The sequence below is a fragment of the Sinocyclocheilus grahami genome, unplaced genomic scaffold (assembly GCF_001515645.1).
Source record: "Sinocyclocheilus grahami isolate Dianchi unplaced genomic scaffold, SAMN03320097.WGS_v1.1 scaffold96.1, whole genome shotgun sequence".
In the NCBI taxonomy this organism is placed as follows: domain Eukaryota; kingdom Metazoa; phylum Chordata; class Actinopteri; order Cypriniformes; family Cyprinidae; genus Sinocyclocheilus; species Sinocyclocheilus grahami.
The window spans coordinates 2240146-2252982 of NW_015505275.1; the positions used below are offsets into that span (position 1 = coordinate 2240146).

The following is a 12837-nucleotide window of genomic DNA, read 5'->3' on the forward strand; positions in this document are numbered from 1 at the left end:
TTAACAGGAAGGTTATTAAAGAAAAACTTTATAAAATACTGCTTGAAGATCCCATATGTAATTAGACATTATGCAGTAGAAGGGCAATAATTTATGGTGAAACTTTGATTAAAATGTTAAAGGAAAAGTTCAACCACAAAACATTGTTTTATCATTTACTCGTCCACGTTGTTCCAACCCCTTTCTTTCTTCTGTGAAACAAACTTTGAGGCTAGACTGGATGACTGGCTTAGTCACCATTTACTTTCACTGTATGGAAGAAAGACCCAGTTGAAGTGAATGGGGACTGAGTCCATAACATCTTTTTTCCACATAAGAAAGTCAATACAAGTTTCAACACTGTAAACTATGACAGAATTTTCTTTTTTTTTTGTTCAACTTATACTTTATATTATTTATAAAAGTCATGTTTTTATGAAATATCACAACATGACCTTTATGGCAGCTTACAGTTACACTATTATACACTACTGACTCCTATTGGCTTAGACTAGTCTTTTTACATGCCAGAAGACTCGTGTTTTTAACAAACGTGCTAAAGTCCACGAACATTCATTTGAGTCAAACAGCGTTATTACAAATCTTGCGTCAGCCGTAAGAGCTTGCAAAACTGGGGCTTGGCGCAAAAGCTTGTTTTTCCGATCGCTGAGCCAAATGAGACTCCTGCGTGGACTCGGCTTGCTTCATTTGTTTGCTGAAGGCTTGCTGTAAATTTGCTGGAATCATGATTGACAAGGAAGATTTTGGGCCCATCACACGGAGTCGTAGACGCGCGACCATCACGAGCGCAAAGAGCGAGACTGTGAAACTCAGAAACGGTGCGATCGCAGCAGCCAGTGATCTCAAAAGCGGACCCAAGGCGCGGGGGTCTGTCACCAAAAACGTACAACTAAACGAAGACAGCAAACAAAAATGCGATCGCTACGACAAAATGAGGTGAGATAGGCTATAGTGTACGTCAGAACGTCGTGAAAAACGTAGCTTGTTCTTGACAAAGATAGATGGTCACTGCAAAGAGACGGGGGCAGGATTCGCCAGTGTGCCTATGTGGCACAGTACAGGACATTTAACCCCTTTTTACCCCATCATTTCACTTATCTTACTGTTACTGAAGAACTATTCCATTTAGCAAAACAGAAAATAATATGTGCGATGATTTCAGGATTCTTAGCTGCGTAATTCTACAACATTTAAAAACGATATTATAGATATTAGGGATGTAGGCACATGTTGGGGGTTATTGGGGAATTGAATGGAATAAATTAAGAATAGACTTGTAAAAAATAAATAAATAAACAAAGTTGACCAATGAGCTGCAATATTGAGAGGAGGGGTGTGCCTTCAATGTTTACAGAGTGCAGTCATTTTCAGAATTCATTTTCACTTACTGTAAGCTACTGGGTTGTTAATCAAACTAATATGCTTTTGTCAACGTCATCAGCCCACAATATTTCAGTCTCTCATTTTTAAGTACTCGTGTTTAACATAAGAATTCCTGGTGAAAATCTACATTACCCATAATTCTTCAAAGAAATCTGCGCACTATTTATTGTTTATTTTTTATTTGGATCCCCATTAGCTTCCACAAAGTGGTTGCTTGCTAGTCTTCCTGGGGTCCACAAATCAATCCAAGACAAACAGTCTCACAAATAAATAAAAAAGAGCAAAAATACAATTTCACTTATCACATCACAAAACTATAGGCTACATCTCAGCAGTAGCAGCACTTAAAATATACATCTACAAAACTATTTACGTATATGTTTTGCCATAAACAAAAAAGGAGGGATCTAAAGGCATATTTAGATTCTTTTAGCTTTGTTATATTTTATGAATTTTATACTTAATATAAAAATGACTTTATCCATAAGATAAAGATAAAAATTCAAATGAAGAGTTCATTTGCCAAAACAGATAACTCTGTTTCTAACAATTTTCAAACATCATGTTTTTTCATTGTGCATTCCAATTAATCTCAATCAGACTGCAGTTGGGTTATTTTGATTAGGTAAAAAATAACACAAAAAAATACAGCTAACTAACACAATTAAAACATGATAACTTAATAAAAAAACATGATTTTTGAACATTTAAAAAAACGGAGTTATCTGTTTTTGCAAATGAACTCTTCACATATTAAGAACAAAAATGTAACATTGTAAACACTTTAATCATCATTACTGTTTTTATTTTATGTCCTCTTTTTCCCCTTCTTATAGTTGCCACAAGTTGCAGGAGTCGATGCTGAGTTCTGCAAGCAGCTTCAAAAATTACAGAGGCATCCTGAACTGGTGTGTGGTAATGCTGGTGAGTCTGAAACAGTAACTGAGCCATGCTGCACTGCAAGCTTTGACTTGCCTACTCATTATTCTAGTTAAACTGTGTCACAAATATCAGTGTGGGTTGTAAACATTCCCTCTCACTCAGAGGTGCTTCCAAGATTAGTACCAATAATTTTTACTGCCTCAAGGCGGTTACAGAGCTTAAAGGAGGTTATATATATTATGCTGTAGTTTAAAAGAAGCCAACTTGTTGCTCAGACGTCCATTTTCTGATCATTGGATCATTTAAATGTGTTGTTTCTGAGTGTATACTGTTTATATAATGTATGTGAGTCACGTTGAAAAGTTTGGCTTTCTGTCTGTAATGAAGTAGATGCATTAGTACTTATAGAAGCTAACATATTTTCTTTTGGACATCCTCTCTTTGAACTTTGAACTCTCAAACTACTAATAGAAATAGTTAATTGAAATAGAGAAAATTTGTTGAAAATATACTCATACTCAGGCCATCCCAGATGCAGATGAGTTTGTTTCTTCATCAGAACAGATTTGGAGAAATTTAGCATTATATCACTTGCTCACCAATGGATCCTCTGCTGTGAATGGGTGCCGTCAGAATGAGAGTCCAAACAACTGATAAATACATCACAATAATCCACACGACTTCAGTCCATAAAAGAAACAAACCCATCATTTTTACTTTAAACTGTTGCTTCTGGGTAAAATAGTCAAAAATCTATAATAATGCTTCTTCAAGTGAGAAAGTCCATCCCCTGTTGTCCTTTCACATCAAAATCAACTGACATATTTGTTTAGAACTGCTTTAGACTGTTTTTGCTTGTAAACTATGCTTGATCTGTGAATACTGGATGAAAAGGCAATATTATAGATAGAGGACCCATATTTTATTAAGTTACAAACTTCTTAATGTAGGAGTTGTTTCTTGCAAACATGCAGCTTTTCACATAAAAATATGTGCATATATGGGCTGGACTCTTGTGGATTCCCTGTAGATTATTTTAATGATTTTATCAGTTGTTTGGACTCTCATTCTAATGGCACCCATTCACTGCACAGGATCCATTGATGAGCAAGTGATATAATGTTAAATTTCTCCATATCTGTTCCAATGGAAAATATAAACATATAAACTACATATACATCTTGATGACCTGAGGGTGAATACATTTTGAGCAAATTTGAATTTTTGTATGAACTATTGCTTTAATGGACTTAATTTTAACAGAAGAAAACCCACACTAGTGACAGAATTGTATTGCAATGACACATTTTAAGTAGCGTCGGATGGTGTGTGGCAGTCATGTGGCATGTGAAGAATCGTTGATCAGTGTGTCTGTTTATGGAGACACACTTAATGCCAAGTGACGCCTAAAAATAAACGGCCCGAAACAGCTTGTCTGTCTAAACACTAGCTGAACATGGAGGACAGCCAGCCAAGTCCTTGTCTTCAAAACTGTGAAGAATGCATTCACGCTTTTCAACATACTGTTAATGTGAGCTTTGACATGACTCTATTTTGTCCTCTGCATTTTTTTTCAGCCAGACTTTTTTTTTTTCATATTCCATTGGTACGGCTCTGCTTACATTTGCGTTTTCTTCCTCTTCTTCTCCATTGTGCTTTCTCATTTTATACATATGAATAAGTGTGTCTGTCTTCTGTATAGATTTATGGACATGAATTTCAATATATCTCTGCAAACTGTGTACAGACAGTGAATAAGGATCTTTGGCGGATTTTATTCTGGTAGTTCTGACTTGTTTAGCTAGTCTTAGTGATGTATTCTTGCATTGGTTTTCATTTGTTTTCTTCATGAATGTGTGTCTCTGCTCTTTTGCAGGTTTTGAGCAATGCACGCCTGTTCTTGGAAAACCTTCTCAGGTATGAACAAATACAATATGCATACAGTTTCTTGTAAAACAGCCAAAACACATTATGAATGCTTAAAGTCTGGAAAAAAATGAAGGATTCGTCCATGCATGGTTAATTTTTAATTTTTTTTAATTTAACCTTTTTTTTTTAAACAAACTGTCACAACTCCGTCTCCTCTCTGATCACGTATGCTGGACTTCTCCAATTATTTAGTCCACTTAAAACCCACCCCTGTCTTACAATCGACTGCAAGCTCGCATTCAGATTTTCCTCTATCCAATCAAAAACCGATTAATTGAACCATGTCCCTATCTTACATTTTTTTCTTTTTTGATAATCTGTTTCACTTTAATGTATATCACAATATGGAAGAAAAGGTATGTTGCTACTTCCATTTCATCATGACCTTAATAAAATTAAATTGGGAGATTTGTGGCTTTTGGTGCAATTATTTTATCTTAAAAATGGCAATATTAATATACATACAGTTGCAGTGTTCCAATAATTTTGGCCACCACTGTATATCAATGTGTGTGTGTGTGTATTAGGGCTATCAGTTAAACGCGTTAACTTAATCAACACTTCATGTATTTAATTAGATTATTAGAAGATTATTAGATTAGAATTTTAATCCACTGACAGCCCTAATATATATATATACTGTATATATATTTATTTATATGTATATATGTATATATGAAGAGTTCCAGTGCAAAAGCCTCTAAATGTCAGGGGTGGTAAAGGAAGAGGAATCAGTTGCAGGGATAACAAGGATTTATTCGAGATTCAACACAAACAGGAACAACGCCACTGTCTGAGAGGGTAATCTGAGGAGATCCCAACCAGGTCCGGGGAAAAGAAAGTCAGCTCAACAGCAGGTCTCTAGGAAAAGGGGGTTTCCAGAGCAAATGGCCACAAGTACCAGTCCACGAGCAACGAGACAGTCCAGCTCTCCAAGTAATTCCAAGGGCCTGAGAGTGGTGATGGTGGGAGGGAGAGGAACTCCAGCATATATATATATATATATAATTTGTATTAATTCTTCTGTCATACGTAGCTCTGGAGTTCAAATGCCTCCAAGAATAGGAACACCAGAATGTGGTCCTGAAACATTCTCAAACAACTGACCTTTATCTCAAGCATCCCCACTGAGCAGGTGTCGAATGGACACAAAAGTGTTAAAACACATTCTCTGCAGTTCAGCTCTCTCTGTGTTTTGAGTGTCATGCCGATGAAGATGAGTCTATAGGGTTTGTTTGATAAGTGTACAGGCCTTCCTCTCCCTGAGTGGAATGAAACACTGAATCCCATGCTGGGAGAACCATATGCTGTCATCATGTTGCACACTGCTGCTTGCAGACAGTATGTATACAGCTGCCCGCAAAAACTGCTGCAAATAATCAGTGGTTTTTAGAGCAAGAGACCAGGAGAGGAATAGAAACATGTTGTGTCCGATTTGTAATAATTTATAAATATTTAGACATTTAAAGGTTTGGAAAACATATCTGCATTGTAATTCACAGCCATTCTTTGTGTCGTAGGAATGGCATTTTGGTGGACCCCATTCAAGTGGTGTCATTGTTCCTCAAGGACCCTTATAGCTGGCCTGCTGCGTGCCTGGTCATTGGTATGTATTTTAAGGGAAGATTAGCATATATTTCCCAGTTTTGCCTTTTCTTTTGTTGTCCAGACAGGGACATTATTAAAATTAGACCGGTAGACGACACTCCCACATTCAAATAATGGCTATTTGATTTGCAGATTGTCAAAATACTTCCTTTGTTAATCTACTTAAATATAGATTGTTTGTATAATTCTGCATGTTATCAAAGACAGAGAAGAGTGTAATTGCTTTTAACTCTCAATCTTTATAGAGCGACATGTGATTTTATTTTGTTTGTAGCAGGTGGTGTGATTGTTCAATGTATGACTGCTGTGTATGTGTGTGTGTGTGTGTGTGTGTGTGTGTGCTGGCCATCTGCCCTGTTGTAAGGCTCATCCTGAGGGTACAATTTTGACCCTTTCATTACACCCTGCAAAAATGCTTTTATTCCTGCAACTGCTTTTATTTTTAGAAATATGATCATATTTGACATTATAACAATTCTTTGCTTGCAGTTTCTAATGTTTTTATACTTGTGGCGTTGTACACCGAGAGGAAACTAGCCATGGTGAGTTCAAAAGCCATTCACATTTCTACATTTAATCAGTTTATCCTAATGAATAAAAACATTGTCATAAAAATACAGGGGTTTTGTCGCTTCACACAGTATAATTTGGCATTTGGAATTACATTGAGGGGTTGTGAAGAGTTCAATTTAGAGGGCAAATTTGATACATTGCGTTTTAAAAAGCCTGGCATATTTGAGAGAGCTTGCAAAGTATCAGCACATTTACTCAACTGGCTGAATTGAAACTGAATGAACTTATAAACAGTTCAGGCATTTTGCTGATGTTGTGTAAGACTTGCATAAAAAATAAATTGTAGGGCTTTTAGAGAGGAGATGCATTTTTATGTGCACCAAAATTCAAATGGTGTTATATGTTTTAATGTGTCTTTTTATGTCACTATGTTGAGATTTCTCAAATGTTAATATTGATTCTGTTAATTTGCCCGATTGTGTTATTATGTAAACATCGGTGTTTTGTAATTGTAGTGCTTGGTAGTGTTCTTGATTGTGATTGATCGTGTGGATTGTTCAGACACTTGCTGTCTGTGATTGTGTTGTTTGGTTTGATTGTGTTGTTATCAGACATGTTTTATGTCTGTATTTTTGTACATGATGTACTTGGATTATGCTGTTAAATGTTTCCTCATTGTGTTTTCCAGGGGTCGATCAGTGAAAAGGTCGGCCTGCTGATCTACATCTTTAATTTAACAATCATCTTGTGTTTTCCGATGGTTGTTGTTTTGAAGCTGCTATCGATTACACCAGGTGAGACTGTACGTTATACTGAACATACACTTTTATTGTGCATTGTGTACTACATAATACAACACTTACAGTACACAAACACGTACACATGCTCTCTCTCTCTCTCTCTCTCTCTCTCTCTCTCTCTCTATATATATATATATATATATATATATATATATATATATACTGTCAATTATAACAAAAATTATGAATTTATACTAAAAATGTAAGTATATATATTTTAAAATGACTGATATGATTAACTGTACTATTTAGTGTTTTATTATTTATTTATTTGTATTGGTTACTGGCCAAAACAACAGTTATTTAATTCTTAAAACATTTTATATATATTTATAATTAGACAAAGCTGTATAATAATAATAATTATTATTATTATTATAATTGTTATGGCATTTTTAAAGAAATGTAATATCAGTGCATACCTAATGTATTAATTTACTCTCTGTCATACTTGTTTTTCTAGATAGTCATCAAGACAAAAACTGCTTTGTTTGTTGTTGCATTAATGTCGACTATAATATGCCATGTGATCATGTGATTCAGCTTTGCCGAAATGATTGGGCACAACCAAATTATGGTTTTACAGACTGAACTAATGCACCTTTATACCAGCATTCAGATCTCATGGGCTCAGCTGGCATGTGAATTGTATTTTTATTCACAATAGAAGATATAGCAGTAAACATGTTGTTGGATTAGAGCCACAGTCTAATGGTTATCAGTGGTGCTCAAGCAGTAGATGCAGGTTTGATTCTTACACTCATTGTGTTCTCATTAGTGATAGACTGATATATTTAGTCATTTCAAATACCAAAACCTAAATTAAGATGCATTTTAGTAGAAAATATATTCCCTCACTTCCTCTTCTCCATACCACAACTTTCACTAGCTCTTCTGTCCGCTCTCATCTGTTTGCACCACGGGAGGCGAAAATGTGCCTCCATCTGTCAGCCTAGTACCGCACACACTGCTCCTGCACCAGACAGCCAGGTCATTTCAGGGGCCGTCAGGGCCTCTGCTGGTCCTACAGCCCTTGAGATCATCTCTCTGTGGCATAGACGCACTCCAGAGCCCCTGCATGGACCATTTCCACCCAGCATATGGCTGCTATTGATAAAGCAGTGGTAGAGGGAGCATATGAGTGTGAGCCAGGTCTGTGTATGCTACAGTGGTGATGGGCTATCAGTCTGGATGTGCTGGGTCATGTGACTGTGAGTTATAAACCATTGAAAAAGGGGCATGCTGTGGTGTTGTGATGGAAGTTCATTTGCGTTACAAACCTCTTGTGTTCCTCATAAATTCAGGTATTAAAAGGAAGAAGTTAGTTCTGTTAATGCGAAAGCATTTTCCTAATAGTGTTTTTTCTGTTATTGTGTCCTCTTTATGCAGTTGGAGGGGCGTTTGCCTTGGGAGTCTACACCATCCTGTTTTTGAAACTGTACTCGTATAAGGATGTTAACTGGTGGTGCAGAGAAAGAACGCAAGCAAAGGCACGCAGCCTCTCCAGATCTCTTTCATGTGAGTAAATACATCCACCTCTCATCAAACATTACGTGCAGCAGTATGAAAGTTATGAAATACATATACGTATATATCTATGTGGTGCACTACATGGTCAAAACTGAGATGTAAATTTTGTCGCCCCCTGTTGGCTATTATAAGACTAGTTTACAATACTGTAAACACTATGCAGCAATAAGGACATTGGTACCGTAATTAGGGGGCCCCATCAATAAAAATTGTTCCGGGGCCATGTGAATTTTAGCAACTATCCTTTTACAATTAATGATTTCCAGTTTGCACTGAAAAAGGCTGATGAAAAATGTGTTACGCAAAAGAAACATTAAGATGTTAATACATAAACTAAAGTTTAAGAGGTTGTACATAAGTCAAACAGTCCCATCAGGATTTCACAGGTCGTTTTCATATTTTTGAAGCCCAAAATAACTGAACGTTCTATACCTTTTCTCAAAAATTGTGGTTATACTTACAGCATTTTTTGTGTTGTTTTGCTGTGAAAACCTACCAATAATTATGTGTTTATGTAATAAAATGCACAAGGCAATTAGGACAGTATAAAAATCTTTATAATCCTCCAGAATATTATTAGACACAGATTCCCCCTAAGGCTAACCTTTTTGCAGAACAATTGCTGAAATAAGACAACAATGCAAGCTAGTTCACCCAAAAATGAAAGTGCTGTCAACATTTACTCACCCTCGTATTTTGTTCCAAACCTGTAGGAGTTCTGTTCTTCTGCTAAACACAAAAGAAGATATTTTGAAGAATGTTGGTAAATGAACAGATGACAATAGCCATATGGGAAAAAATACTATGGAAGTCAATAACTTCTGTAAACTGTTTTGTTACCAACATTCTTCAAAATATCTTCTTTTATGTTCCACAAAAAGAAACTCATGGGAATGTTGACTGGTCAGTCAAGTAAATGATGACTGGGTGGAAAGTCCCTTTAATTCGTGCGATTGCAAGGTTGTAAAATTCTGGAGTGGTTAATGAAATAATTTTAGTCGACAGTTTGATATGTTTTGCATTAAATGCTTGTGTGATTGTGTGGTGTGAGATGCAGAGACCTCATTCTTTAGCTGAACATCAGGTTTAAATGACTTTAGAAGCAGATTTGTTTATCTCTTGACAGTTCTTGTGTTCTTTAGGTCCATCATCTCCATCTGCATCCAGCGCTATGCAGTCGCATGTGTCTTACCCAGGAAATCTCTCTCTCAGGGGTAAGCTGTGCCTTACAGTCCAGTCACCAAATAATATTTCCAATCAGGTTTTGTTTTATTTTCATGATATCTAACAACAATTCCAGCAGTGTCAAATACTATGACTTCAGATGACCTGAGAACTTGTAGTTAGTATTTTGACTTGTGTTTTTCAGATATTTATTATTTTGTTTTTGCTCCAACCCTGTGCTATGAGCTTAATTTTCCCCGCTCTGAATCCATCCGAATGGGATTTCTACTCAGGAGGCTCTTTGAGATGGTAGGCTATTGGCTTAGACATATTTCCTGACAGTATTGACAGTTCTTGCTCGTCATTACATTGATAACTTGTACTACCAGATTTGTTCACAGTATATTATCCCTTGTTTATTTTTGTGAATATTGCATTCTTGCCTAAATCTGCAAATGGCAATAAATCATGGGAATTAGCTTATTGTTTGCAAACAACTGCCGGGAGCCATGGCAGGAATATATGAGGGTAATTTTTATTTATGAAATTGCTTCTTGTTAGAGCATTACTTCCATTTATAGCTGTTGCAAATTACACATTTAATTCACACACACATACACGCACTTCTGTAAACAGCATTGTTAACATTTGCGTCTTATATTTAGTGAGAAATCAAAATCTGTTTTGCTTGTCTGTTGCAGTTGCTCCTCACTCAGTTATTGGTTGGTTTAACACAGCAGGTGAGCATCACACTGCATTTAGTAATCACATCACACCTGCAGTTTTCATGTCTGTGAGACATATTTCATATCTAATGTTCTTTCTATTGTCTTTCAGTGGATGGTGCCAATCATTCGAAGTTCAATGAAGCCATTGCAGGTTTGTTCATGTGCTTTATCTTCTGGGGTTTTTTTCAGTGCCTTAAAAAGAAACGCTTTATTTAATTCTGTGAAACCGGTTTCATTTTGCAGGAAATGGACTACAGTAGAATGACAGAGCGTCTGCTTAGACTAGCAGTGAGTAAATCTAATTTCACTAAATTCCTCCTCAGAATAGAAACTTAAACCTGTGTTCAAAGGAAATGAAGCAAGAAACGAATGATGGAATGAATACTGATTTTTATTCTACTGTAGGTGCCCAACCATCTCATCTGGTTGATTTTCTTCTACTGGTTTTTCCATTCCTCAATGAACTTTGTGGCCGAGCTATTGAGGTTTGGAGATCGTGAATTCTACCGTGACTGGTGGTGAGTGATCTTTACAGTTATTACTCTTTTTAAAAAAAAAAGAAGCTTTATTTGAGTGGCTTGAGCTTCCACTTCCACATCATACTGCGTTTGATAGGCTTTAAATGCAGTCCGTCTGGTTTATATGTGCCACCTCTGCCTCTTCCATTTCCATTTCATATGTGGAGTTTTTATTTTAAGTCTCAGATGGATTGTGACACTGTGTTTCTTTTAGGAACTCCGAGACAATAACGTACTTCTGGCAAAACTGGAATATTCCTGTGCACAAGTGGTGTCTCCGGTGAGTGAACGGAGGTTTTGAAAGAGACCACAGACAGCTGTTGGGAGGCGAGATGAAATACGACACAGTAAAACTCACAGAGACTATAATGAAGAGAGACTATAATGTGATCTGTCCACAAGAAATATATGGTTATTTACTGTTCACACTGACTGTGAGTTTATGTGCTTCTCTCTCCTGTTTTCAAAGGCACTTTTACAAGCCGTTGCTGAGAAGAGGTGCTGGCAAGTTACTGAGCCAATCAGCTGTGTTTTTCGCCTCTGCTTTTTTTCACGAGGTGAGATGTGCATAAATCACACACTGTTTTAAATATTCTGTCGGGTCGTGGCAAATGAAAGTTAACCGTCTGAGCAGGGTAACAACCTGTGTGAATAATTCTCCTTTTAGAAATGTGCTATTTCTCATGAGCAATAGCAAAACACTGCGATATTTTAGAAGCTAGTGTGTTTACATACAGAATATTACTTTGGTTAATACCATTAAAATACTAATGAAACATGAACTAACGAAATGTATAAACTTTAACCATTGTATACAGCTCACATGAAGTTAATTTTTAAAAACACTATTTAAATGTAATCTTTAGCAAATCTCAAAAAAAGAAAATCTAAATTCACGGGTTGCAAATAAAAACAACTGAATTTATTTTATTTGTGTTTTAATTTTATTAGACAAAACATTATCCCATTTTAATGTCAGCCTTTTTACAGTTATCGGCCATAACATGAAAATAATTTATTATTATTTTAATACCTAACAATGTTATTTATTCATGTGATGGCAAAGCTGAATTTTCAACAGCCATTATTCCAGTTTTCAGTGTCACATGATCCTTTAGAAATAAATTTTATCCGTTTTTATTAATATGATACATTTTGCAAACAGTTGTGCTGCCTAATATTTTTTTGTACCTAGCTTTTAGGATTCTTTGATAAATAGAAATTTGATTTAATAGAAACCTTTTGTAACATTAAAAATGTCGTTAGTGTCACTTTTGATCAACTTAAAGGGGTCATATGATGCAATTAAAATTTTTCCTTTCTCTTTGGAGTGTTACAAGCTCTTAGTGTATAAAGAAGATCTGTAAAGTTGCAAAGACTAAAGTCTCAAATCCAAAGAGGTATTCTTTATAAAAGTTAAGAGTCAACCACGCCTACCTAAAACGGCTCGTTCTAACACGCCCCCACATGTCTACGTCACGATGTGGGAAGATTTGCATAACGCCGCCCAAATGTTCACGCAAAGAAAGAAGGCATAACTTTTATTCTTGCTGTAGTATTGTTGTTGCTGCCACCATGTCGTGAAGGCACTGTGTTTCATTGTGAAAGCAAAACTTTGTTTGGCCTTCCAAAAGAGGACGATTTCCGCTTCGTCATGCCTGGAGCTTATCCGTGCTGGTCGCTGAGGAAATACATCAACTTTGTGCTGTGGATCGCCGGATCGGCTTTTACCGTGGACGAAGCGAAGTCCAGCCCGGGGTCGTCACATGTGGTTGCCGCAAG

At 36.3% G+C, this 12837-nt stretch overlaps 1 protein-coding gene across 1 annotated transcript in view; it reads left to right on the plus strand.

The window, feature by feature from the left end:
* The first annotated feature begins 569 nt into the window (after positions 1 to 569).
* The window catches only part of dgat1b (diacylglycerol O-acyltransferase 1b), a 16499-nt gene continuing 4231 nt past the window's right edge, over positions 570 to 12837 (plus strand). The window contains exons 1-15 of the mRNA XM_016275736.1: positions 570 to 936; positions 2220 to 2307; positions 4142 to 4182; positions 5715 to 5800; positions 6292 to 6344; positions 7004 to 7109; positions 8505 to 8633; positions 9788 to 9859; positions 10015 to 10118; positions 10511 to 10549; positions 10647 to 10688; positions 10781 to 10825; positions 10943 to 11055; positions 11270 to 11335; positions 11525 to 11612. Of these exons, the coding sequence (XP_016131222.1) occupies positions 725 to 936; positions 2220 to 2307; positions 4142 to 4182; positions 5715 to 5800; positions 6292 to 6344; positions 7004 to 7109; positions 8505 to 8633; positions 9788 to 9859; positions 10015 to 10118; positions 10511 to 10549; positions 10647 to 10688; positions 10781 to 10825; positions 10943 to 11055; positions 11270 to 11335; positions 11525 to 11612 (1284 nt within the window). The 5' untranslated portion in view covers positions 570 to 724. The remainder of the gene's footprint in view (positions 937 to 2219; positions 2308 to 4141; positions 4183 to 5714; positions 5801 to 6291; positions 6345 to 7003; positions 7110 to 8504; positions 8634 to 9787; positions 9860 to 10014; positions 10119 to 10510; positions 10550 to 10646; positions 10689 to 10780; positions 10826 to 10942; positions 11056 to 11269; positions 11336 to 11524; positions 11613 to 12837) is intronic.